Raw genomic sequence first — 27,390 nt, 5'->3', positions numbered from 1 at the left:
TCATAAATATTGATCAGTTTCTCTGCTTCTGATGGATTGAAATGTCAAAGGAAAACTTGTATCTCCCTCAGGCTCCTGCAGGAAGCTTCTATGTCCTCGCTCAGGCTTTCTGTTCTGCCTCTCTCTGCCATGTTTACTTACATTGTTGGTCTTAAAGCCGAGAAGCAGCTGCCATAGTGGAACCCTGAATCCAGCAGTGTTGTGAGGTGCAGTCCTGTTGATGACGTCTAAATGCCTCCAAAAAGATTATCTGAGAGGAACCAATTAGAAGCTGTCGTCTTTGGTTTTACTCTAAATGCAGCCGTCAGACTCGGCCTCCTCTCTTCGACTCCACTGTGTGTGCTGCAAGCTGCTGTTTAAGGAATATTGTAATAGAAAAGATAGGTTAGCAAGCTAACTTAGTTAACTGCCAGCACCCACCTATCCACGAAAAAGAGGCCAACTCTGTGTCACTCTTCATCCCCATCCTCTCCTTCATTGCTTGCCAGCGGGTGAAAGCCAACCCCAGATTCACTTGGAACGAGCTTTGCCCACATGGTGTTTCGCCTCGCTATATTTGCATGTTTTGGTGATGTGCCATTTTTGTAGCACGCTCTTGGAGCCATGCTGCTTCTGGTCTGTCACCTGGTTGCCACCTTTTAATAATGTCCTGACCTCACCTGCACGCTGTCATTGGCTGCAGGCTGCAGCAGAGGTCAGGGTCTCTGCAGGTAAACGAGCTCAGTCACAGTCGCGCAGAGAGTAGTGTGACGTGGTATAGAGTGAAAAAGTGGAAGGATGGGTCAAATAAACACACGACTTTCACCCAGGAGACTGAGGTTCACATGTCGAGAGAAACCGAAAGTGAAACCAAGTAGTTTTGTGCCTAAAATGAACCAAACTGTGGATAGGATGTGTCCTATGAAACCAAAACCAAAGCAAAAAGAAAAGCAAATCATGCTCTCATGCTTTCATTAGGTAACTGCTTGCATTAAAAGTGCAATTCAATCTGGGACGGTCACATCTGACAAATCGCTGCTCTGGGGTCCTTCAGTTTCTCCCCTGTCTGCACAGAATAATAATAATATTTTAGCCACACTTTTAAGTCGTATATTCCAGTTAATCAATACACGTATGGTGTAACTGGTCACGCTTCGCTTGACACACATGACTGAAACCCGCCATGACTGTCGGCCACACGCTCTCATCTCCTCAAATTTTAATCCCCCCCACAAAAAACCATCTGGATATTTCAAAAGGATATTTCCAAAAATCGATATCAGGTGGTCTCCCCTCAGATTTTATGCCCTCGTGCACCTAAAATTATGTTTCCTGCTGTAAGAGGATGCTGATTACAGCAGTTTCTAGTGAGCCAGATTCTCCTGTGACAGCTCAGAAACTTCCTCGGGTACAAACTTGTCTCCTACAAATTCCCTTTACGCTGTATACGACTGATTTGCTGTCAGCACAGTAAGTAAGTGTCATCAGCCAATCTACCTGACAAGACAAGAGTGTATTAACATTTAACCAAAAGGACAATCTTCCACTAACCTGAACCAAAACCCAACCAGATGGGACTTGAGATGTGAAGTCTACAGAGGTATTAGCTGACAGTTAATAACTGCAGGACTTTAAACACACATTTAAAAAGAGCCTGAGCATGGAGGGACTCTGAAATATTTCCTAAATATAAAATAACCAGGCTGGAAAATAGACGCCCTGTACCTAAAATAGACTGTTGCTATGTGGATGTAGGTCCGTTCAGCATCAGTGTAACGCTGAGCGGACTCCTTCAGCCTCTCAAACTCTGCGGCTTCCTGACGAGGCGGCCGTGAGAGCAGATCAGCTCGTTTGTTTGCTGAAATTGTGACGCCATCTGCTAAACGTGATGAAAATAAGGCAACAACGTGCTTCATCTCCTGTGACGTCTCAGGAACATGCCTCTCTTCCTGTCTTTCTTCCTCCCTTCACCGCTCATCCTCACTCTCTTCCTTTGGCTCTTACCTGTCATTTCTCCTTTTCCACCTCTCTCTGAGCCACCTCTCATCTGTCCTCTTTTCATCCTTCTCTCTTCTGTAATCTCCGTCTCCCCTCTCATCACACTGCAACTAAACAGCTTTATTCTTCACTTGACTTTTCCCCTCTCTTTATGTTTCTCTCTGCTCCTCTGTCCTCCTCCTCCCCACATGCCTTCTCTCTTGTCCATATTTTTATTTCTCCTCTCAGCCTCCTGCCTCTTATCTGCTCGGATGTTCTCTTCTCTTACTCCCTCCTTCTCTCAACTCTCCCTTCATTCTCCTCTCTCTTCCTCCCTCGACACCCCTCCACCTCCTTGCCTCCTCATCTCCCTGTTCTTCTCTTCCCCTGCTGAGCCCAACCATTTGCCGCTTTGATCTCTCTGTTATTTTGCTATACGTAGCGTACCCTTCAACCTCCCCTCCGCCCCCGCAACACTGTTACCATGACACTGAGAGAGAGAGAGAGAGAGAGAGAGAGAGATGGATTTTAAGAATGTGGAGCCATGCAGAAGATGATACGGAGCGAGAGAGGTTGAACTGAGAGAGGAAGAGCGGCTGGAGGGATTAGTGTTGGGGATGAGACACAAATGGCAAAGAGAGAAAACAGAGTTTGAGGTCCAAACCAGAGAGAGAAGTTTAGACAAGATGTGTTCTTCTTAATGGAAAGAAGTGATTACTTAAGTGTGTTTATTTGCCAGATTGGCTCGTGGTGCCAGGGTTAGGGTTAAAACTATTGTTGCACATGGTGAGCCTGCAGTGGTGCGTCCTGTCTGAACAGCTCCACTGCTCAACATGGTTACCAAAAGGAAGCGAGCAGCGCTTTACGGTGCTTCCTCTGGTCTGAATCAGCCGTCAGGCCACTTTCAGATCTTCCCATTCATTTTAATGGAGGCGGTGCATCATTAAAAAACACACAGGGTCGTCCAGCAAAGTTGATGCTGGCTCAACCTTTACAATGCAGCAAGGCGCTGGCCAGTCTCATACATACAAGCCATACCTGTCAAGGTAAGATAAATCAGACTTTACTGATCCCACATCAGGGAAATTCAGTGAAAGTCCAGCCAGCCAGGAGTCGAACCTGGAATCTTCTAATCCGTAGTCAGACATGTTATCCATTGCGCCACTGGCCCTGTAATCCACATGGGGTTTGAAAAACAGGAAATTTTCCGATGCTGGGTCGTCCCACCAGGCTTACCGACGTCCACACCCCCTTATATTCAGACAAGCTACACCCAGTGCATCCTAAAATCACCGCGAGGCAACCGCCTGCTTTAAACTATCAGAGAAACAAGGATTAGGTGTTCCTACATGAAGTGACTGCAGTCAGGTGGTCAGAATCAGTGAATTATAGAAATGAAAGCACAGAAGTGCAGATTAATTCAGGCCCTAGTTTATTTATGTATTACTTGAAGGATGTGTACACGTCAGAGGATGATGATGAACATGGATGGTGGAGGTGGTATAAATGCACTCACTGGTGGAGTCACTGGTGGAGCATGTTTCTGTGCCTCTTGGCTGAACTTTTTCCCTCTGTGTGATTCACTAAAGTCCGTGTGGCAGATTTACAAAAAGCATGACTTTGACCGATGTTGCTCTGCATTAAGCACGGGTAAGCCTCCTCCCATTGGGTGAGATACTCGTACAAACCTTGAGCCTTTCTGGCAGGTGCTCCATCCCTCTCTACTCCTTCTTCGTGTTTTTGTTGTTGTTGTTCTTCTTGTCGTTCCTCTTCTTTCATTGGTGGATGCTGTTTAAGCGAACGACTTCTCATCACTAGATGTTACAGCTAATCAGCTAATGTTCTGCATGCTGCTATCTGCTGAACTTTGCAAACAAACAAACAAACAAACAAACAAACAAACAAACAAACAAACAAACAGGCAAACGATCTGATATTGTCGTGTTGGTGTTCTACAGTATCATAAGTTTTGAAATACAGTCTGTGTGTATTACAAACCAGCATGCAGTGTTTTGGCATCTAATGAACCTTTAAATTCGTAAATCTGTTGCTACAACTAGACTTCCTGGATTGGCTAACAGCCGTTAGCCATGCTAACAGCTCTGTGGTACTGTACTGAGGCATGGTGCTTTAAATCCTAAGGTGAGCATGCTACAACATGACAGCGTTCACCATGACCTCCAGTTTAGTGTGTTAGCGGCTAACATGGATCACCAGAGTCAGTCGGCTCTATCCTTCAGGGACCTTGAATATCTTCATAGAATTTCATGGCAATCCATCGGATATCTGACGAGAGAGTTAATTCAGGACCAGCGTGGTGGACCGACCAGCTGACTGATCAGCCGGCCAATGCTGCCATCCCCAGAGCCCTGCCGCTAGCGTGACTGAAAAGAGAGAAGGATTACAGGGGAAAGAATGAAGCCATGCATATGAATGGATGAAGATAACAAGAGTCAGTGGAAGCATAAAAAGAGCGTATACAAAATTAAAAAAAAAAGTTTTTTAAGACTGCCGTGACAGATGATGAGACGAAGAAGTCAGAATGTACGATAAAGAGGGAAAAGACAACGATGAACGAGAGGATGAGGAAGAATGAACAGACAGCACGGAGGAGGAGAAAGAGAGGCATGCAAGAGGAGAGGAAGAAAACACAGAGGAAGAAGAGTGTGAGTAAGAGAGGGAGAGGAAAAGAAAGAGAGAGAGGCAGGCAGCTTAAATGCACACTACGTCCCACACACACACACACACACAGAGAGAGAGAGAGAGAGAGAGAGAGAGAGAGAGAGAGAGAGAGAGAGAGAGAGAGAGAGAGAGAGAGAGAGAGAGAGAGAGAGAGAGAGAGAGAGAGAGAGTGGGGGGGCACTGTGTAATCACTTCTCCCCTTTAGAGAAAAGGATTCGCTTGCTCTCTCTCTCTTCCCTGTCTTCGCCATGTGACCGGCCAACGCTCCAATACCGCTCTTTTTCACTCCCCCCCCCTCATCCTTCACTCGGCTCACACTATGTCTGACTGAGGAGGAAGAAGAGGAGGAGGGAGAGGAAGAAAGCGAGAAGAGGATAAAGAGGAGGGAAGAGAGGGAGGATGTTCTCTGTTTCGCTTAAGTGCCGCTTAGGGGTCATCAGACGCCGAATCAAGGGTACAGTGTGTGCGTGTGTGTGTGTACGTGCGTGTGTGTGTGTGTGTGTCAGAGGAAAAGAGACTACTGCCAACTATCCTGCTGCTGTGTGTGTGTGTGTGTGTGTGTGTGTGTGTGTGTGTGTGTGTGTGTGTGTGTGTGTGTGTGTGTGTGTGTCAACTGGACGTTGCTCTCTGCATGTGTGTGTGTGTTTTTCATGTTTGTTTAATCGAATCTTTGATGTGTGTGATTTGCAATGCATTTATGTGTGTGTGTGTGTGTATTTGTGTGTGTGTGTAACAGCTATGAGTCCCTGCAAGTGTGTATGCACATGTGTGTGCTTTTACAGTAAATCTGTGTATGTGCTCATGCGTGTGTGTGTGTGCGTGTCATGAGGGAAGCATGACGCCTGCCTCCTGCTGTTGTTGTTGTTGTTGTCATTTTATTTCCTCATCTGTCCTCCTTTTCCTCCTCCTCCTCCTCTTCCTCCTCCTCTTCCTCCTCCTCCTCCTTCTTCTTCTTGTGTTTGTCTTTGTTTCAAAGGCTGAATGTCCGCAGGAAGCCGCACAAACTCTGAATGAGGTTTGTGTTCAGACTGAAAGCAGAAGATCTCATTCTCCTCTCAGCGAGTCAGTCTGATGTGAGAGTGTTCTGGCTGCCGTTATGAGACATAAACCACTTTAAGTTTTCTTCCTGCTGATCTGTTTCACAACAGGTGGGTTTTTCTGTGTCTGGGTGAAATCAGGCTGTTTGGCATGATGTGGATCTCCACTGCCTCTCTCTCTGTCTGTCTAGTGTGGAAACAGTACTTTAGATCCCGTTCACACAGCTGCTCGCTTCTCATTTATCTTCATTTATCGTCTTATTTGGGGTGAATGAAGGGTTTCAGGGTGTGCTTGAGCTGAGCAGCCTGTTGGATGATTGCTTTGTAATGGCTGTAGGTTTCTCTAAAAGGGACGGTTAAGTGTTTAATGTGACGTTTAAGTGGCGTGGGACACGCTTTGATGCAGGTTTAATGTCTTATTTTAGATCTACGTGCTGTTTAAGTCCAATTTTGGCAACACTGGCTAACAGAGCAGAGAAGCTTGACTTTCAATAAACCTTTTCTCAGTTTGAGTGATTCACGCATGTTATTTATGTTATGTGATGGGCATAATGGTGACTCTGTGTGTGTGTGTGTGTGTGTGTGTGTGTGTGTGTGTGTGTGTGTGTGTGTGTGTGTGTGTGTGTGTGTGTGAGGTAGTATTTCTTCAGTGAGCTCGCTGGCTGTCTGGACGAGCGCCAGTTCATAAACTTTTATGACTGGAGTATATGAAACTCCTCACTCTTGTTTTATTCAACAAATCTGCTCAATTAAGTGAAATAAATCCAGAGCTGATGTTTATTATTTATCACGAGGGAACTAGTGTTGTTTCCATCTGAGCGTCAAAATTAAATCATTCAAGTGAAAGGCGAACCAGGTGATAACCAAACGAGATTTTAGTGGGATTTTCAAAGCTGCCGCCAACTTTTTTTGTTTGTTTGTTTGTTTTTTCAGGTTACATTTTCCCAACTGACTGCAGCAGTGTGAAGCGTGTGTGTTATTGTGTGTTATTTCGTGGACGGAAACAAGATCCAAGTTGTTACCAACAAAGAAAAAAAATATGTATTTAAACATTATTTCACATGAAAAATGCATGAAAAGTAACTTTTGCTGCATAAACAACACACAAAGCTCGTATTCGTTTAATATTAATGCTTTAAACTATTCTCACGAATCCAGTTAAATCTCCCTGCAGATTTCCACCTCTTAGGATTTGAACCAGCAACCCTCCGGCCTCACTGCAGCCAGCTAAAGCAGGAGCAGACGCTGTGATTATTTCATCTGGTTTCAGATGAAGGTCACTCCAATGAAGAGATTAAAGTCTGCGTTACTCACATGCAATCGTCATTTCATTCAAGCAGCGTTTGGCCTCAATTTCTTCATCTTTCAGCACAAAAACATCCAAAATAATATGTTTTGATGGATGCGATGTGACTCTAATCTGCTCTGCCGCCCGTGCTCCATCCTCCATGTTTACACATCCGCTGTTTAACCTCTTAATGGTGCAAAAGTTGTAACGCTGAGGTGTTTCTATAGTCTTTCTGAAACTTTCAGCGCGTTGTGTCCGTGTGTGAGCTCGCGCTGATCACAGCGTCTGTGCTGCAGGGATGCGGTCGCACTCCACCTGCATCTCATTACAGCAGCAGGCGGCTGCTGTGTGTGGGTTAGCCGTTTGAGCTGTGTGTAGTGTTTCATGTATGACACAGATCGGGACGTTTTTATGCCTGTGTGCTGCTGTGTGTCAGTGCTACACAGAGAGACCGAGACGCCTGGTTGGTTGCCAGTGGAACTCGGGGCCAGTTTGTTGTGTGTGCGCGTTTGTTGTGTGTGTTGATTGATCTCCAAATCTCTGCAAGCTGGTGGGGCCACTAAATCTCTCTCTCTCTCTCTCTCTCTCTCTCTCTCTCTCTCTTTCTCTCTCTCTCTCTCTCTCTCTCTCTCTCTCTCTGTCTCTCTCTCTCTCTCTCTCTCTCTCTCTCTCTCTGTGCCTCTGCTTACTGACTCTCATTATAAATTAGGCCACTGCTCACAGTATGTGGCATGTTTGTGTGTCTGTGTGTGTAGTGTGATGTGTTTATGTGGCTGAGCTGAGTAGGTGATGCGTCTGTGCATCCATATGGTCTGTGTGTGAAGTATATGCACAGTATGTTTGAGAGTTTGTGTGTGTTTGTGCACGTGAGTAAGAAGTGTGTCATTGAACAGTGGGACAGACTGTGTGTGCATGTGTGTGTGCGTGTGTGTAGATGAATGGTGTTTAGACTCAAAGGTGAGAAAAGGGTGTAACAGAGGACGCGGCTGCTGAACACAAACCATCAGTCGTCTCACTTTCACAGTCCAGCATTTCGCTGAAGTTTTCCAAAAATGTCAAATCAAAATTATCGAATGAGTCCAAAAATGACTTAATTCAGTGTTTTCTGTTCTGCCGCCTCAGTGGTTGATGGTTTGACATTTTGCTTATTTCCTTTCTTGCTGAGAATTAGTGAGAGATTGATACGCTCACATATTTGTTTGCCAAATATGAAGCCAAGACAAAAGACACAAAGACTGGAGAGGGGGACAAACAACTAGCCCGACTGTCCAAAGGTAACAAAATCCTCCCGCCGGCACTAATTCATGCATTAAGGCTCCATCTCATTTGAATAAGCCATACAAAAACCAAAGCATAAAAAATGCTTTTAATTTTTCTTCTTTGCTCTAAGCGGTTGGCAGGCAAACAGTGGAGACTCCAGGAAGTTACCGGTCCCGGCCAAGAAATAGTCCGACACATAAAATTGAGATTTGTTGCTTTTACTCTTAAGTTTAAACAAACGAGACAGAGCATGTTCATTGGTGAGCGTTAGAGGCGCAAGTTCGTTCTGTTAGCTTTTTCAGAGCCAGGCTAGCTGCTTCCCCCTGCTTCCAGTCATTGTGCTAAGCTAAATTAGCCGGCTGCTGGCAGTTGTGGAGGACAGTCAGTATTTGCAAAGAAAAAACATTATATTCATTTTGAGTTTTTTCTAAAATTTGGGCTTTTTTAAATACATTAAAGTGTATGAGGGAGCGACAGATGCCTTCACAGCAACACAGCAAGCAGCACCACACTGATACTTCCCTTATTAACCTGGGCCTGCAGTGAAGCTGGTGTGCTTTAAACTGCATTGCTCTCCTTTCACATGGGAGAGTGTGTGTGTGTGTGTGAGTGTGTGAGTGTGTGTGTGTGTGTGTGTGTGAGTGTGTGTGAACGTGAAGGACATCACGGGTGAAAATGAGAAAGATGCACTCAGCAAACTTTGCCTGGGTGGAATACATTTTAAAATAAGGCTTAGGTGGCTTGTGCGGAAAAGTCCCGTGTGCAGGACTCCTCCCTTAGTTGTCAGTGTGGAAATCAATAGAGCAGAGGTGTTGCTGGGTGCATTAGATAAGAGGTTTACACGGTTCAGAGGGCTCGATGGCAGACGAATGCAACTATAAAGTCTTTGCGGTGCATCTGAATGAGTGTCCTGCTCAGCCTCTTCCCGGTCATCACACCTCTGTGTCATGTATGATCGTTGCAGGGTCTTAGGAATGTTTCATTGCGTGGAAGCGGTGGTATGCAGCATGATATTCAAAGAGAAATTTTAACTTCTGCTGCACAGAGGGCAGAGCTGGCAGTGGCAGTATTTCTATTCATCTCAAAACTCTTTGGAATAATGTGCTTTAATTTTGAAAAAATAAAGTAGCGCTAAACAATCTTGAATTTCAGGAGAAGCAATTAAGACTTCATGAAAGGAGCAATTTAAGATTTTTAAAAGTTTTAATGGTATAATTACCCAAAAAGTGAGTCATATGATACATACAGTTTCTGAAAATGTGTGGCCAGCTGTGGGTGGAGTGGGTCTCCACTCAGACGTGCTGCTCACTTTCTTCTTTTTCGGAGAGTTGCATTGAAGTCTTCAGTGATTCATCGCTTTCTGTAGGTGGAGATTTCCCAGCAGTGATACTAAACAGCACAGTTTCATTTGTTCCGTCTCGTCTTGCCGCTGCTGCTGCTGCTGCTGCTGCTGCTGCTGCTGCTGCTGAAGGTCAGCCTGATCTCGTGGTGTAATTGTGCGAAGTTTCTTCATCACACAGCCTAAACTTGTAAAACTCTTTGCCAACGTTCTCCCTCCTCAGAGTTCAGGAGCCGTGAGTGTTCGTCTTTGAACGCAACAGGAGATGAAGAGCAATAACGTGAAGACCTGCGAAGACATTCATTGACTTGACACGTCTGTCCTCATGTCATACTGTGTTCTTCTTCAGTCTCACTGAAATTGGATAAATTGTTTTTGGCCCCATAGTGTTCCCTCTTGGTGATGCCAGCACAGCGTGCAGACTGTAGATCGTGGCTAACACAGCCGGGGGGGAAGGGGGGTCCCATAGGTTGTTGATTGCATCAGCAGGCGGCAACGATGAGCAGAACCACCAAATGCAAAAGTTACATCACTGCTGTTTTCAGGGCTATTTTCACAGCTTTGTAGCCTATTTTCATTTGATAAGAAAAGTTTCCAAATGGCTTCAGGTTTTCCTGAGCAGCCCTGGATTAGATTTGTCACGGCGCCCAGGTGAAAGACACCGGCTCTTTCCCATACAGTGCTGTATAATGTGATATAGCATGATATAATACGGAGCTTCACACCAAATTCTGTTACTGCATGAATAAAAAAAGATCAGGTTACTACACTCCCAAAGAGAGGTTGTGTTGTAGTAGTCAGTTCACATTCGTCTAAAAAAAGAAACTCAAGGCGGCATGAAAAAACATGAGCAGTAAACTGGAAACTGAACTCCGTGTACTCGTCACGTCATGCCTTTGAACATCCAGCTGCAGCGCTGGGGTTGCAGCTGGATGTTCTCACACTGAGCATCACAGATAGAGCAGTGAAAAGTCCAGAAGAACCAGATTAGAGCTGAAATGCCTCACAGATATGAGCTGTTTGTCCACAGATTGAGGTCTCGGGATCTTATTGTGCGTCTGTCCTCCAGGGGGTAAGAGAAGACAGAATGGTGAATCTAAGACGATCCTGTTTCACTGGGTCGGTTACACTCCTTTAGCTCCTGACTGGGCACTATCTGCTGTTTGGCTGTATGTCCTCCTTCCAGCAGAGGCATCCTCTGTAAGCGTGACTGGATTAAAAGGCCCTGCTGCTGATTACTGAGCGGTCAGCAGTGTCTCTGGGTCCACCTGGACTGGAGAGGAAGACTGTCCTCCATAACTGATTAAGCTCTCTGCCTGTAGCTCTGTCCATGGTGCTGAACTTAGTATTAACTACACACTCAGCCTATGAGAGTATGAAGCCTTGAGCTGACTGTCAGCACATGTGCCCTGACGCTCATTCATCCTTCCTGTAACATGGACGATGCTGCGTGGCGTTTATTTTCTGTGCAAATCTTGATCATCTCTCCCCAAGTTGTGTGTGGAGGTTTGCATGAAATTTCTCACCCGCCCCCTCACGTTGCTTTCTCCTCTACATGCGTCGCTCTGTGCATTTTTCAGAATAGTATTTTAATCCACGGTGGGTGCACAAAAGATCAAATTGAATTTCTGCATGAGTGCAGAGACAGTCGGTGCCTTTCTGTAGCTAACAAGAGCTGCAGCAGATAAATGAGAGCGCGGTCCAACGGCTCATTTTGATCCTGATCAAATGAAAAGGTCACAGATTAGATCCCCTCAGGTGTCTCGTGTCTACCGGATGAACACCTTCTCACAGGCCGGTAAATCTGGGATTAGCATTCATTGCTCCATTGCAGCAGTTACCAGGCAACTTGTACCAGGAAGATAGATACATAGATTAAGGTGAAATATGAAGCTTCACTGATCCCACAATGGGGACATTTATGGGGGCATAAAGGATAAAAAAGGTGAGGCAGAAAAAGAAACGAGACGATAAAAAGGATACAAACTAAAATTGTGTATAAAAATATTGGATTCATCTAGATTAGATGATAGAAACCACTTTGCAACAAATTAGGTGTCAGTAGAAAAAACAGAGTTAGGACGGAGTCGTCAAAGCGAATGTGGGATAAGACCTGTTTGAAAATCACCTGGATGGCAGCAGTTCAGTGATCACCCACAGCGTCATGGACTTATTCACTCCATAATTGTAGTCCTATAAATATTTGGGAACCATACTAGACAATAAGCTGACATTTGAGAGCAATACTGACAAGATCTACAAAAAAAAAGCCAGCAGCGTCTCTTTTTGTCTTCTTTCACATTGACTCAGCCCCGTTGACCATGTTTTACCGTTGTTTTATCGAGTCTGCGTTAACTTTTTCCTTTATTTGCTGGTTTCAGGGTAAAGCAGAGGAATGCACTTAACAAGGTGGTTAATGTCTGCACTAAAATAACTGGCACTGCTCAAAAACTCTACAGGACATTTACAATGAACAGCTGTGTGAGAAAGCAGAATCCATCTGTTAGATCGCTCTCATCCTCTTCATCAACAGTTTCAGTTTCTTCCTTCTGGTTCACAGATATAACAGATATAAACATTCATTTGTACCCTTGGCTATCACCCTGCTAAACTCCAGGAGGAAAGAAGATAAAAGCACAGTTATATGTTTAGAGCATTTTATTGTTAAAGGACGTCAGATTCTTTAAGAAGTACATTCTTGTCTGTGTCTTCAGTCCAAAGGTCCCATCCAAGGTCGAGCACAAGGCCAAAGCATGTCAGATAACCTTTAGTCAGCTGTGACTATGTTTATAAGAGGCAGCAAATAAAGTAAAGAAGCAGATGTCAGACTTGTTCTTTCTGTCTGTTGAGCCTGGCTGGAGGCGTGTGTATACCTTATAATAATAATAATAATAATAATAATAATAATAATAATAATAATGCTAATAATAATGTGATATCTTATTTATCCCTGTGGGGAAATGCTCTTTTTATTTGCTCATGTCAAGGAAAGTTAAGGCAGAGTATTTGATATTGAACAGCACCTCTGCAGCTGTGCAGAGTTCAGTGTCCTGCTGCACTGAAGTTCAGCAACCGAAGCCAAATTATATACAAGCATTATTGTATCATTCATAAAAAACACTGCGTCTGTTAATTCAAACATTTCCTCTGCAATCTGCTGTAATTGTGAAAAGCAACAGCTCTAGTTGGACTGAAATGTTGCATCGTCTTGGGTGCTAAGTCAACCCATTACACTTTGTCGTGCAGCACCATTTGTTTCAGAGGACACTGTGTGTATAAGCAGAAGTGGCAACAGATTGGCCTCGCAGTTAAAACTGACCCAAACAACAGCTGACAAAAATGTCCTCCGGCAAGACAGCGAAGCCTCTGCCAGCTCGCTCATCGTAACGGCCTTCTGTGTGAGAGCGCTGGAAATATAGCACAGGGAGCATCAAAGGTTTCACATGATTTTCTTTGAAGATCCAGTCACATTCGCACTACATGTAATCTGCCTCTGTCTATCGGCGGCTGTATCAGAGAGTTTAGCAGTTGGTATAAGAGAAGACAGCAGGAGCAGCATCAAAGCCCCGAGAACCTGATAAAGAACCAAGCGGGACACCCCGTTTCCTCCAGGGAGCATCCACAGATGTCTCTCGCTGTCCCCGTTTCTCTCCCTCTCCTCCTCAAAGTCGCACACACATGTAAATATATAGACACAAAGAAGAAGTGGCACACACGCTTTGAGAGCTCATGAGGAGACGCTGCAGTGCTAATGCGCACACGACGCTCATGTGAGAGCGTTCAAACGAGCTGAAACGGGTTTGACACCGGTGCAGATACATGAAGGAGAAGAAACGTGCTCTGTCTCACACTAATTCAAGCTAATTAGCGCTTAAACACAGCCGAGAAGTGTTTTAAGACGCGGTTTAACATGCAGTTTAACCCAGTTTAAGGCCGTTCCTTTTGTCTCCAGAAATGAGGGAGATGATTACCAGCTAAGTGCCGCCGTGTCTCTGAGGGCCATTTGGCACATAACCAACAATCGCTGCACGTCTTATTCTATAAATCTAGTCAGCTGGAAAATATGCGCTCCACAGTCTGTAGTATATACTCTGAGTCTCTAACTTTGTCCTTTTAGAGGTGCACACGATTGTTTCTGATGGTGTTTGTGTGGATCAGTATGTGCTGTGGTCGTGCTCTGCTGCTGAGACACACCTGAGCTGTGTTAAATGCCCCACAGTTTGATTTCACATGCAATATGGTCCGTTCCAAGAAGGCGAACTGTGCAGCTTGCTTTGCATCTGTTCCTGTTGCAGATTTGATTCTTCCTTTTTTCTGAACAACCATTAATAATCCTGAAAATGTGCTTCTTGAAACAGACTCTAAAACAAATGTTAAGAACTGAATTAGTTCATCCAGGTCAGTTTAACGACCAGCTGGCATTACTACAGCCTGATTAGTCATTAAGAATAATCCCTCCAGTTCGACTGAGGTTGAAACCTGCTGAGCAGAGACTTTCCAGTCCAAATGCCTAAACTGGCCTGATTGGACAGATTTCAGTCATTCTTTTGATCAACCAACCCCGGGAACAGCTGTGCTGGAGCCAGTCCAGCTGGAGCCAGTCTGAGTGCTGGAGAAAGAGGTTGTTCTTCGTAACTCCTGCAACTTCTAACTGCTCAGACTGAAAGATTCAGAGTGCTTTGATTGTATTTGGTTGTATTTGGAAGATCATACTTCACATGCATACAGATATTGTATTGTGTGTGCTGGTACTTAACCTACATTATTGTAACAGCTGTGCGTTGTGATATTTCTGTGGGATATTTCCTTCAGTGTAAATGATGAAAATGAAGCTCATCATCCTCACCTGAGTGCCTAACACAGGACAGTATGTGACGGACAGAGAGTGAGTTTGTTTTGTCGTATACTGCAGCGTCTGAGTGAATATAAAGTGTATAAAGAAATTATTAATGTGGAGAAGCAGAGGGTATTTTCAGCTGTGTTCTGGGAATGGCTGATGGCGTTTCACTTATTGCAGTCGTACACTAGTAAAGTCAGTGATAGGAGTGAACTGTGACCTCGCCGTCCTACGCATCTGCCAGCTTTCCCACTCAGAGCGTGCTGCAGGTTTGCTCAACTGGCTGCAGCTTCATGCTGAGCAGGACCGTTTCTATTCACCTGTTCTACGCTGTGGTCGCTGACAAACTGCAGTCACTCGCTTGTCTGCTGTCTGACGCTCAGCAAAGAACTGCGTGCAGTTCCAGCGCAGGACTGATTCGTGTATGTTTCAGTGTTTATTTGGACTGAGATACCAGAAAAACTGACAGAAATTCTCTGTATGCTCGTTTGTGCCCTCGACTACAGAGCACTGCAGATCTCACGCGTCAGACATACCAATGATTCCTGCTTCTGAATAATACTTCGTAAGATGTTTATGCTATTTTTGAGTTATCGGCAAACCTCATTTTCTTAACTTATGTAAAATCCCGGGGAGATGGAGACGGGGAGACGGATGAAGTATCGAATACAGACGCTGTGAAACCTGAGACGCTTGCTAGAACAAGATGTTTGAGTTTCTGTCTCAGCATCCTCTGCCACTCACTTTGTGCCTAGAGAGCATGAGAGGGAAGGTGCGTTTGTGTGTCTAATATGCCCCAATTCCACTGGAAGGATGCAGCGTTTCCTGGTTTAGTTCATAAATAAAGTGCTGACCAGTACGACATCAGCCCGGAGCCAAATGGGCAGAAAAATAATGTATATAGATATTCCTTTTTGTAATTTAAGCTTTTCTTCCCGAGAACATTTGACTGACTTTCAAAGCACAACAAAAAGACAATGCAAGCTGTCACTTTCTGGTATTTTTGTCTTCACTGTTTCTTCGGCGCTGTGCTCAAAGCGAATTCTAATCCAAGGTGCGCATAATGCACTTCTCAAATTCCACCGTTCATTAGCTAAATCTTCACATCCGTCAGCGAGCCCCCGAGGCTGCGAGCGGAGCTGCTTAATGGGGAGAAGGCATTCAACTCTGACAAACCCCAGTCTCTCACTCGAACAGAGTGTACGAGTGACGTCCTGATGCACAGCCGCCGTCTGCTCCCCGTGGATCGCATTAAGTCGCAGGTTAAGTGAGGTTAGGAGGAGCGAGCCGTCGGCCGTGATGCATTGGAAACGTACAGCGTGGTGGTAATTTGCCTGAGGGTGCTTGTACTTGCTCTCTGACTCCAACCTTGCTTTCTCGGCTAATTAAATAAATATAATTCCACAGAGAGACATGTGGGAAAAGAACTTCGTGCCATGTGGATCTTTTTTTGGATCAGATTCACATTTCCCATTTTCACCTGTAAGGAAAATCAGCTGTGTGAACTCTTCAGTCTGCAATGACTTGCTGGTTCTTTAAAGCTGCGGGCCTCACGGGTTCAGACACTTTCTTTCTGCTCTTTCAGTTGATCAATGTCTTCCCTCCGAAGTTGTCACTCATCCTAATGAAGTGTCATCTAACCTCAGGCGGAGGTAATCAGCGCTGCAGGAGCAGAAGCTGAATCTAGAATTTAACAATGTACTAGATCATTTTTTAAACATTTGTTTTTTGTCTCTGTGCCCGTCACTGTCGCTCTGACTCTCCTTTAGCCACTAACCCACTTTAACACGAGCCAGAGCTCAAAACCAGTTTTAAACATGAGAAACTAGTTAGTGTAGATTTGTTTTTTGCTTCAGACTCTGCTGTGCCATCGCTGACCCGTCTTATCCTGTAGGAAAGGTGAAGACTGGATGTTGACATCAGATCCTGCCATGACTGAGCTGTTGGTTAATGGAGATTTAGCATTTTCTCTCATGTACGTAAGTGAGAATAAAGGCGGTTTTGTAGTGACTTCCTCTTCAGGCTCGGTCAGACTGCGATGGAACACACTGTAGGTAACCATGAAATATTGACAGAGAACGATGCTGCAGTTTCTGCTCAGGTAGTGCAGCATTTTGATAGGACACGACTTGCATCACCTACTCCTCAACACTCATACATACTGCATATACGTATACACAGTGTACACACACACACATACACACACACACTCACATGTTGCTTGCTGCTTTTACACAACAGGTGCAAAAGCAGAGGTGACGAAAACACAACATACACACACTGACAGTAACTGACAGCTGAACGAAGGGCTTTAGATGAGATGAAGAACGTGTGGTTTGCAGTGGAAAAAGAGGAGTAGGAATTTAGAGAATATCATGGAAGACGGGTAGGAAGTGGAAAAGAGGAGGACACTATTGGTGGCTGTAATAAGTCCATCCAATCATCGCATGGCCTACCTGCCTGTCTAACCACACACCTGCCCACCCATGTACACTCTGCCCATGCACTCATTGCACACCACTGAGTCTTCCACGAGGCGGGGGAGATGTACTGCTAAAGCTATAGCAAGCTAGTCACTAGTGGCAGAGAAACTGCTGCTAATGCTAACACGCTAACTTGACAGCTTTGAGCATCAATAGCTGTGTTCTTTAAGATAATGTCAGGTGTTCTCACGTTGAATGAAAGGTAGCTGGATGCTGTTTGTGATGATAATGATGCTCTGTGCTCCACTACGCCCCCCACCCCCCCACCCCCACCCCCCGCAGCACAAAGCACACACCCACAGCAGCGAGCAGTGACTGCCAGGCTGGGAAGCAGATTCAGACTGAAGGACTGAAAGGTAGCTTTGTGGCGGCTTGATGCTGAATTAGGTTCAATGGACGGCTGGAACTGCAATTAAAACAAATCCTTTAGACCTCAAAACAGATGGCATAAACGAGAGAAGCAAGAAAATACACAAATGGATTGAAGGCACAAATGTAGCCTGAATGTCTTCCTGATTCAACTTTCACGATGCTCCGTCTCCACAAAATGTGGGATGTAGGCATGAAAGACACACACGGTCTGCGAGTGTTGAATCTGTCCTATTTAGCAATGTAAAATATGTGGATGCTTTTCCCTCCTGGCACTTCGCCTGTGTTTACCTTGGCCATCTCTAACGGGAGTTGAACCACTAACCCCGTCAGTGTTCGTGCTTTGTTCTACCCGTTGAGCTGCACATGAACCACAGAGTCGTGCTCACATGGAGCAGGGCCCACAGGGTATCTTGTGTAGTTGCTCAGTTGGATTAGAGTTACGAGCCTAATAAAGCAGCTGCAGCGTTACACTTTCTGCCTGCTTGCTCTTGGATTCCAGAGGATTTCATCTGTAAGCTGCAACTCATCTCTGCATCTTTGCAGTGTCTCTGCAGGACTTTAATGTATGCACTTCTTTCAAGGCTTCTCGTGTTTGGGGAGCAAAATAGGAATGCTGTGGGTGACAGAGGTTCGGAGAGTGGAAACAGGCTTCCACCGTAATCACATCGGTTAAACCTTCAAAGTCGCAGCAGGGTTCACAGCCAAGTGTCTTAGTGAGACTTTAAGGAACAAAAAACGGCTGATGATGATGATAAGCTGGCATGAGCCAAACCGCTGCGGTCGTGGCATCATGAGACAGTTTCATGGAGGTTGCAGGTCTCAGGATTAATTGAGTTTTTATCTCGGCCCAATGGAGTCGATGTCGGGAGTGACATCAGCAGAATACTTCAGATCTTTGAGGGGGAAATTATGACTCAAGATAAAGTGTAACTGACGCTTGTAGTCTCGTGGAATAACTTCAGCATCGACTGAACCACAGTTTGCTGAAGTGCGCTCAGAGTGATGACTGCACTGTCTTCAGAGCAGTTTTATGCTGTGATGAATGTGGAGTTGATTTCTAAATTATTTTCTGTGTTTTTGTGCAGCTCGTCACTGCTAAATCTTGGATTATAGTTGTGGGCTTGATGCCTCTGTGTTTGCCTGAAGGAAATACCAGCGCCTCCCCGTCCCGGGCTCGTTTCATTCGTCACAGCTTGGTTTAATTCCGTCCTCAGGCCTCTTTAGATGACACGTTTCTGTCACAGCATGAAGCCTCTGGAAGAATTGTTTAAGAGCTTCTGTTCCCGCAATTACTGTATCAGTGCAGACAACAAGGGAAGGATAGTCAGTGGCCGCAGTTTGTTTGGTTTCCTCTGAGTGTGATTGTATCACAGTGAGATTTTCTTTTCCACAATCAGCTGCTCAGTTGTAGGCTGAGAGCTCAACACACTGCAGATGAAGATGTTTTCTTCATTTGAGTTTGCTTTTCTGAAAGCCCTCGAGATCACTCTTAGTTTGCTAATCTCCACATTCAAAAAGGTTGAGAACCCCTGGTCTTACATTTTCCTCATTTAGATGCAAGGTCTCGAACTCAAACCATGAAAAACTGCCTCAGACCGGCAGTACATGAAATTTGGACAAGGGTCTGCGCAACCTGCTTGCTTGAAAAATGATTAAAATCGTTGCAGCTCGACATGTAAATGCTGAATTTCAGCAAACTTCCCACAAACATTTACATGTTGCAGACTTAGCCACTTAATCTGAATTGTTCTAGATAAAACAAGGTAAGGTCAAACTTAGAAATTATAAATTATACTAGTTTATAATTTCATTTTTGGTGGGAGAAAAGATGCACCTTGTGCTCTCTGCAGCTTTAATCAGTGCTAAGCTTTACTTTAAATATTTAAGAAAAATGGAGATACACAGTCGCCTGTAAAATCACGTTAAGCTGCTGATAACTTGAATTAGATTGTGAGCGGTGCAGCGTCTCCCTCATTCATAATAAATGTGCCCACTTTTGATCTCATGAAGCTTTTATTTTGTACACTTTTCTGCCCACTGCAGAGGCCCAGCTGCACTGCAGAGGTCAGACCGTTACGAGTCTTCAAAACCTTCAAATATGAATCAAATTGAATTGTATTCAGAGTTAATCATGTTTATATTGTAGCTTCTGTCAACGTCCTTGTGAGAATATTACATAACGCTCTCTCCACCACGTCCTCCTCTTACTGTATGTCTGCTCGCTGAAGAAACACAGCTCCATGCATTTTAGAAAGCAGCGCTGTTTCCAGTCCAAACGCCCACTATTACATTCATTTGGTATATTTAGAGGATCCATAATCGCCATATTATTATCACATTACGTTAAGCAACACAAGCCTTTTTGTTAAGTTGGAGAAAAATCATTTCAGAGGGAGGCTGTTAAACTGTAACTGACAGCACAGCACATATGCAGTAGAGCAGAGAATATTGAGGTACTTTGTTGCCTCAGGACAGTGATTATAAGTATTATAATTACAATATTCCCACTAAAAAGAGCACTGTCTGTCTGTCTGTCTTTTTCAGCCTTGAGTGGGCTGAGTGCCGCAGGTTCAGCCTGGATCAGGCAGTAGTCTCTATTTAGCCTGAGAGGCAAGAAGTCATCTAATAAAAGTGCTGCTTTCACAGCTTATTGCTGAGCGCACAGGGCAGCTCAGATGGACAAACTGTCAGTATTTCTCTCACCTTCTCTTTTCTCTCAGCTGGATTTTGACAGATAAACAGTAGAAGACACTGATTAGAGAGTTTTAAGTGAGTAAATCCATCTCTAACTGTCAAAGTGACTGTCCCTGGATTGACATGAAATGGTTCATGGTTCATGATGTGTCCTAATGATTTTAGTGATCACAAGACTTCTTGATCCAGGTGAAATTTCTCACATATACACATTCATGTAGCTATTAGAATGAATTTTAATCACTTTGGGGATCCATTTTATCTTGAAGCACCGTCAGATTAAAATTCGTCCAGTTTGTGACTAAATGCCTGCAAGGCTAACGTCATCCCATCAACCCCAGCTGTGCTGCGTGTTTACTGCTAATTAGCAAGTGTTAGCATGCTAACATGCTAAACTAAGATGTGTGTTATAAATATTTTAGCTGGTAATAATCAGCATGTTTTATTAATCATGAGCATTTTCCACGCCGACATTAGCGTTTAGCTCTGCAGCGCAGCCTCAGAGTCACCAGCGTGGCTGCAGACTCATCGTCCTGTTAGCCTCCAAAGACTGAAATAGCATTTTAGATTTTATGCTTTAAAAGTAGATTTCTCTATTTTACATTAGAAAAGTTGTCAAATAAAGTTAGGTACGAGTATTATGTTGCTGAAAGGCAATTAAAGCCAGTGCTTAGCGATAACAACATTACAGCTCTAGAAATAACAGCGCTCATATTGAATTTGATTAATTTGATTTGCAGATATAGACTTTGATTAGCTTCTCTCCATCCGCTGCTGGTATCACAGAGCAGCTCTGCAGCAGCTCTCCTCTCAATTCTTTCACTCTGCTCTCAAAATGTTAGAATAATTTAATCATTGACAGCCAGTCTAATGGAAATGTGTTACTTACTTTATCATGTAGGATCTCAAGAATCAGGACAAGTGAAAGAATCCAGCACTCTAAGCATAACACTGATTTTTATATTCATTAACTGGAACTAGATTTCTGCTTTTGAAGTTCCTGAAAGCATTAATGAAAGGTCCTTGGTGTCTCCCTGCTCTTCAGGCACATGCAGATAATCAGGGACGTTACTTTTCTTGTTTCTGCTCACGGCTGGACGACCTTGAACCCCTGTTCTCTGACACATACAGGACAGGATGGTGTTTTTTCCTTTCTGAGGAGGAGTCTGTTCACGCTGACTGAGAGCAAACACACTGGCCTCGAGCTCTTCTCTCAGCTATCATTGAGCTTCACACACACCTGAAGCTCCTACAGCTCAACGCTGCCGACACCTTCATAACCTGTGATATCAGAAAAACACGATTCTTATTTTAATTTTCCCACCATCCACCTCGGGGTCCTGGCTCAGCTCTTTAGCTGGATTCATTGGAAACATTTCTTTTTTCTAGTCACATGTCAGATGTGCTCGTTAAAAATATTTTGGCAAAAGTTTGGCTCACTCTGTGTCAGTTCAGATATGTCACTGACCGGCCCGAGAGGGGCACCGTTACCTCTGACAAGTTCATTTTTAATAGGTGGGACTCTAACGAGGCTGCGTGCAGGGGTCTCCTGTGGTGCATGATAACACTTCCATCATACCTGACAGAAGCAGCAGGTTAAGTGTCTGGATTTACGATACCTTCTCAGCTAACGATATAGTTGCAGCAGCTACTGTAGTCACGTCCAAAGCACCACAGAAACAACCACAAACTGAAGCATACTGCAGCGCCAGCAATAACCACATCCAACTAGAGCAGCTACAGCTGTGCTCACAGCCAGTGGCTGTATGCTGTCGGAGCTTAATGAGCAATAAATGCCCATATAGTGTCACATCAGCTCTCCTTCCTGTAGTGTCTGCAGAGCGTTACCCTAAACGGCCTAAAACTGGCCGTGCATCATCATCCTGAAGGCCCAGCACAAACTGCTCTGTGGGTCTGGGGGAACGCAAAAAGTAGGAGACCTTTCAAGGGCTCTGTAATATTCTGTGTTAATATTATTTGTTTTGTGAATAAGCTGACTCAGCTGTTTACATCAGCGCATTTAGATTTAATTTGCCATCTACGAGGAGTTGTCATCTCGTATTTACAGTGAGATGTGCTCCTGTTTGGACTCGAGATTTAATTTCCTGGAGCAGCGTGAACACAAACAAGCACAAATGAGTGACAAGGTCAGAGCCACCACAACATGATAACAGATGGTACAACGTATTCCTGAATTAGCATGTGTGAAAACCAAGTTCTCCCTCTTCCTTTTTTAAGCAAGAGCAGATCAGAGCAGAGCAGAGGGGGAGGACGGTTATTAGGACAGTTATAGAGTCGCTTTATTATTCCCGAGGAGACGAGTTTTCAGCGTGCGAGGGAGATTGGGGATGTGTTTCAGGAGGTCTTTAAGAGCTGTCTGTGTTTTTGTGTTTTAAAATGGGGGTTGCAGCCCACACAGTGTCAGCAGAGCTTAGCCTTCTTAAACTGTGCTGCTGAGGCTTTTCACCACTGCTGCTTCTGCACGAACACCCAAAAATCAGGAGCACTGCTGTGGCTTAGTACATTAAACATACTGTCAGATACACACACACACACACACACACACACACACACACACACACACACACACACACACACACACACACATGAAATGAGCAATCAGCACAGCGTGAAACTCACATTGTATTGATGCAGAATATGATTCATAACCACGATACACAACTACGCATTATCCAACACACACACACCCCCACACACACAGTCTGAGAGACCATGATTAGAGCAGATGTGGTGGACTGGTGAATGTGTATGTGTGTGTGCTGGCATGACTGGGGTTGAAGGTTTCATTCATCTCTGTTCATGTTTCAGAGAGCTGTGTGCAGCGGCAGCAGTGTGAGATGCATTATGCTTTAAAACGGATTTAACAGATGTTCACCAGAGCTTTGCAGAGAGAGAGAGATAAAGAAAGATGAAATCAAGACCAGTTGCATCATGTCTGAAGTTCTGACAGTGCCCTGGATGTTAATTGTTGCTATAATCCATAGACAGCGTTTAATGAAATATCAGACATTGTGCTTTTGTGATCTTGGTGTCTCAAATCGTCATGGTTCAGATCTTTATACAAGACCCACCCTGTATTTCTCTTGTTCCAGTCATCATCTGCTGAGCTGGCTTTTGGCCACCCCAGGTCAAGATTTCCTTTCTTTGATATCTTAAGCAATGTTACATTTGTGCCCTGCGTGGTCAGCACGCGCAGGTATCACAGCCTGTAATCACTTTTTGGAGCCAGCGAAGAGTCTCTCATTTCCTGTTTGGGGAATATTCACTCGTTCCTCCTTTCAGAAGATTCTTGGGGAATCTTGCATGCGCTGTTCTTCTCAGGTCCATCCACTGATTTACGATAAGCTTTAGTTCAGAGGAGTGCGAGGGCCCCGGCAAAACCTTCAGCTTTCCCTCTGGAGGGGGTCCATTGTGGATTCTGAGGGGTGTTTGGGATCATTATCCCGGTGTCGAGCCATCCTCTTTTCATCTTCAGCTTTTTTACAGATGGTGTGATGTTTTCTCGTCTTTCATGTTTGCGTCTGTCGCAGTCAAATGCATTTTAATCTGCCTTTTTTGAGCAGTTCTCTCAGAAAGTTTTCCAGAACTCAGAGTATTTCTAAACCTTTCGTACCAGTGACTGTGAACAATCCGCAGCCATGCCGAGCCGATTCAGGGCAGAGACATTGGTAAAAGTTAGCTCAGAGCTCGAACGTCTTGGGGTGCCCGAGCTTTTGCACTTCTCTGTTTATTTCTTTGCAAAGAAATTTCAGTCAAACCCTGAATTTGCACCACAGGCACAAACAAATAACATTAACCCGCAGAACAGAAGAGGAACTTGTTATTTTGTAAAAAAGAGACGATATGTTAAAAAGAAGGCAGTTTCACACCTCAAGACAAGTCCAATGATGTGTGTCTGGAAATACTGCCGCTGCTCCGGGCTTCTGTGACGCACATGAACTTTCCTTTTAGAGGAATGGGCTGTTAATGCTACTCTACATTTCTATTGTATGTCCATTTTGCACATAATGTTTTGCAGCTCAGAGCGTCGAGTGCAGAGAGGAGAGGACGAACATTCCAGCTTCTTTCATTTGTGACATGAAGCAGTCTGTGTCACTCATTCATCAGTGAAACAATGAGCCAGCGTATTCACCATATTACCATAATAAATATTTTAATATTTGTACACATAATGTTCATTTGTTTGCTGACCGTCAGGGATTGTTCATTCTACGCAGTAATTATGTGACTTTAACTGAGTGGGAGACAAGTAGTGAAACAATGAGGCAATTTAATGTTATGTCTGTATATGTTTGCATAATCAGCATTTATAATTTGTACACATGTTTGTTTGTTTGCTTGAGGTAAGGGAGACAGCAGAGCAGTGAGCCAAGCGTTTCTTCCTGCTGTTTTTGCATAATTGCACATTTAATGTGTTGGTTTTTCTAAGGTCAGAAACAGCTATCTGTGCAGACTCATTGTTTTTGTTTTTAGCCATTTTGAGCATGTAGTACTCACCACCTGTAGGCTCGACAGCCGACCGGAGAACAGCTGCTGGCAGCTTGATTTCTCGCTCCCGGCTCGTCACACGGTCATATTACACCACGCAATTTGACACATCAAGTGGGCTGTCTGCAGACGTCTATAGGACTACCCTGCATCTTGAAAAGTGACAGTAAGCGTCTGCATGTGATGAGCCGCAGTGAGAGCGGGTCGTGAATGAATGGTGGTTACAGTGGATTGCAGTGGTGAGGAAAGCGTGAAGGTCATTGATCTCGAAAAGTTTGAATGGATGTGGAGGCCTTTTACATGCAAAGGTCAGGCTTAAGAAGAGATGTGGATCACAATCTGTCACTTCTAGCACTCGACTGAAGGAGAGAGAACCAGTTCCATGCTGAATGAGGACAGTACGTCTCAGTGGACGGAAATGTCAGGGTCACGTTTACAACATGCGATGGCAGAGACGTGTCCAACAGTAGAGATCTGGCAATACCGTTTCCCATCAGTGGTGTTTACAGAGTGTGACAGTGCGTCGCTGCTTCTCAGAAACACCAGCATGGCTGCAGACTCTCGATGTCCACAGTCTTACACAAACGTCACTGTCTTGAATAATTGTTGAGCATAAAGAACGTGACTGTAACTCTGAATCAGTCCATGGTGCTCCTGTTTGTTTACAGTAATGTCTCTGAGTAATGATGTCCTGCCTTCAGGGACGAAATGCAGCACACAGCGTTTGTCATGAGAGCCTGTGGATGTTTCTCCTTGTCCCTCCTCTCTGCTCCTCCTTGCCTCTGTTGTGTCCTCTCCTATCTTCTCATTTTCTCCTCCTTCCTCTTTCTAACACTCCTCTTCCTCTCAGCCCATCCCTCCCTTTTCTCCCTCCATTCTACATATTGTCCTCTTTTTTCCCCTTTTGTGTCCCCCTTCCTCCCCAGCTCCTCCACCTTTCATGCTTTCTTCTGTATAAATCTTTTCTGCATCCATTTCTTCTCTCCTCTGCCTTTTCTTAAATGCTACACTCTCTTTTTCCCTCTCTCTCTTCCCTCCCTCTAGTATCCCTGCTGCTTTCTCTCCTTTCTTCTTGCGCTCTCTGTACCATCAGTGCCCTCTGCTGATTGATGGCAGCGTCACATCTGAGCAGAAACTCTGCTGCAGGTTTTCAGGTGTCTGACACTGTTGGACTTTGGCTTTACTGAGCAGCTGTCACCTAAAAGCACTTGTTTTTGAGCTCTCCTCTCCACTGGAGCTATTCCATCATGTCTCTATAGACAATGCTTTTCCTCGTGCTGCTTGCCCCTTTGGATCGAGAGCTAAAATGGACATAGTCTGCTATTTGGGAATTGCTTTTTACAGAGCAGGGGTAGATACGAGAGATGTAGTTCACCAGCTACATATTTCCCCTTCTTTGCTCCTTCAACCCCTTTTCAGTATTTTCACTGTGCAGTTTTCTAATTCGTGCAACAGTTGCAGGAAAGTCCTTAAAGCATGAGCGTGTTTTTCAAACCCCTTTCCCAGAGTTAAATTGACTTTTATTGATAAGTTTATGGTAGTTAGCCCAGTTTTGTAGCAATAGAATATGAACCATTGAATCATTACGCTGCCATCAGCACCATTACTGTCAAATGACAGCTGACATATTGGCTCTTATTTCCTTCAACAGGGATGTCAATACATCATCTCGTACATTAGGATCTAACATCAATCACACCGAGGCAATGCCTTCCACATTCAAACACAAAGGAAGCAGTCCAGTAGTTTTGCATGTTGCGTGTTGTCTTATCACCTGCAAAACTCTTACTGTCAAACTGTGATCGGACTCAAACTGTCACACTGCACACTTTTCAAACCACATATTTGATTTTTTTGTAATATTTAAAGCCTGGATTTTCTTCGTTATCTGATAGCTAACGAGGTGATTGACTTTAAAACGATCCATAAAGCCTGTTTTCTTAAAGGAGACGCCGTGTGAGAACCAGAACTGCAGCTCGACCTGTTTTGCTCCTCAAGTTTTCAGACGCCGGTTGATTGTGAAAACACTGTTAACGAGTCGATGCGAGCCTCAGCTGCCTGCTCCTCATCAACATCGGCAAATCCATTTACACTCCAAACCCTCTGCGCACTGTGTTTGTCGCTCTCTAACGCAGTGACGAACAGAACAAAACGCAGTGATCACACAGCAGTAGCCTCTTTTTAGCAATGAAACAAGATGAAATCCAAATCAAGTCACACTAACTCCTCTTTATCTACATGTGCAGCCCACCGCCACTTGAATCACAAAGTAGTTAAAAGAATGGAAACGCAGGTATTCTGTAATGAAAGTGTGGTATGGCGTGATCATGTACAATGCATCGATCTGCTCTTGTGATGGTGCTTTCAATGAGCAAACTGAAACCATAAATCAAAACCTGCTGTGCTGTAGGTGTCTATGGTGGAGTTAAAGATTAAAGTGGGCTATAATGGGCTTGTGGAAAGATGGTTGAGCCGTTGTCTTGTAAATCTTGTATTTTCATAGCGAGTGCAGACTGCTGTGAAACTGCTTTTCTTCTTGACATTGTGCCGCATGTCATAGAGTCGCTGTCACTGTGGAGTTTGCCTTCCTCATCCTTTTGTTGCTTGTGTAATCTTTGTGATGTAGGATGCAAATGTGCAGCAGCTTGATCACAGTCGTCTTTGCTCTGAATCCCAGTGAAAGCATTTACACTGTCCCGGGGGGTCCAGCATTGCATCATGTTATTTTAAACATAGCATTACCTGTACATACAGACAGGAAGGACGGAAGAAGACAAGGAAGGCAGAGGAGCTCCTGTGTTGGTTCTGATCAGATCAAACTATCCTCAGAAGCCTCGCGAGGGGATGCACAGCTTGCTGACTGTGTGATGAATGTTTGATTGTGTCAGGGGAGATTTCTGACATATCTGGAGCAGAGACAGGCGACATTTTGC

General features: G+C 44.4%; 2 protein-coding genes across 7 annotated transcripts in view; one reads left to right on the top strand and one right to left on the bottom strand.

Annotated features, from left to right (window-relative positions):
* grip2b (glutamate receptor interacting protein 2b) overlaps positions 1-27,390 on the top strand; it is a 248,377-nt gene that overhangs the window by 123,483 nt on the left and 97,504 nt on the right. For 2 of the 6 annotated variants that reach the window (XM_070958309.1, XM_070958307.1), the window contains exon 1: positions 4,942-5,092. The exons of the other annotated variants lie outside the window; for them this stretch is intronic. In XM_070958309.1, coding sequence (XP_070814410.1) covers positions 5,038-5,092 — 55 coding nt within the window. In that variant the 5' untranslated portion in view covers positions 4,942-5,037. Of the gene's footprint in view, positions 1-4,941; positions 5,093-27,390 lie in introns of those variants that run through there. 6 annotated transcript variants of the gene reach the window in all.
* Positions 8,184-27,390, bottom strand: part of rims4 (regulating synaptic membrane exocytosis 4) — a 341,866-nt gene continuing 322,659 nt past the window's right edge. Inside the window, exon 7 of the transcript XR_011602037.1 lies at positions 8,184-8,198. The gene's annotated coding sequence lies outside the window, so the exon portion shown is untranslated. The remainder of the gene's footprint in view (positions 8,199-27,390) is intronic.

This window comes from Chaetodon trifascialis, chromosome 3, assembly GCF_039877785.1.
Source record: "Chaetodon trifascialis isolate fChaTrf1 chromosome 3, fChaTrf1.hap1, whole genome shotgun sequence".
NCBI classification, from domain to species: Eukaryota; Metazoa; Chordata; class Actinopteri; order Chaetodontiformes; family Chaetodontidae; genus Chaetodon; species Chaetodon trifascialis.
The sequence above is the reverse complement of the archived record's forward strand: the minus strand, read 5'-3'. Positions and strand labels throughout refer to the sequence as shown.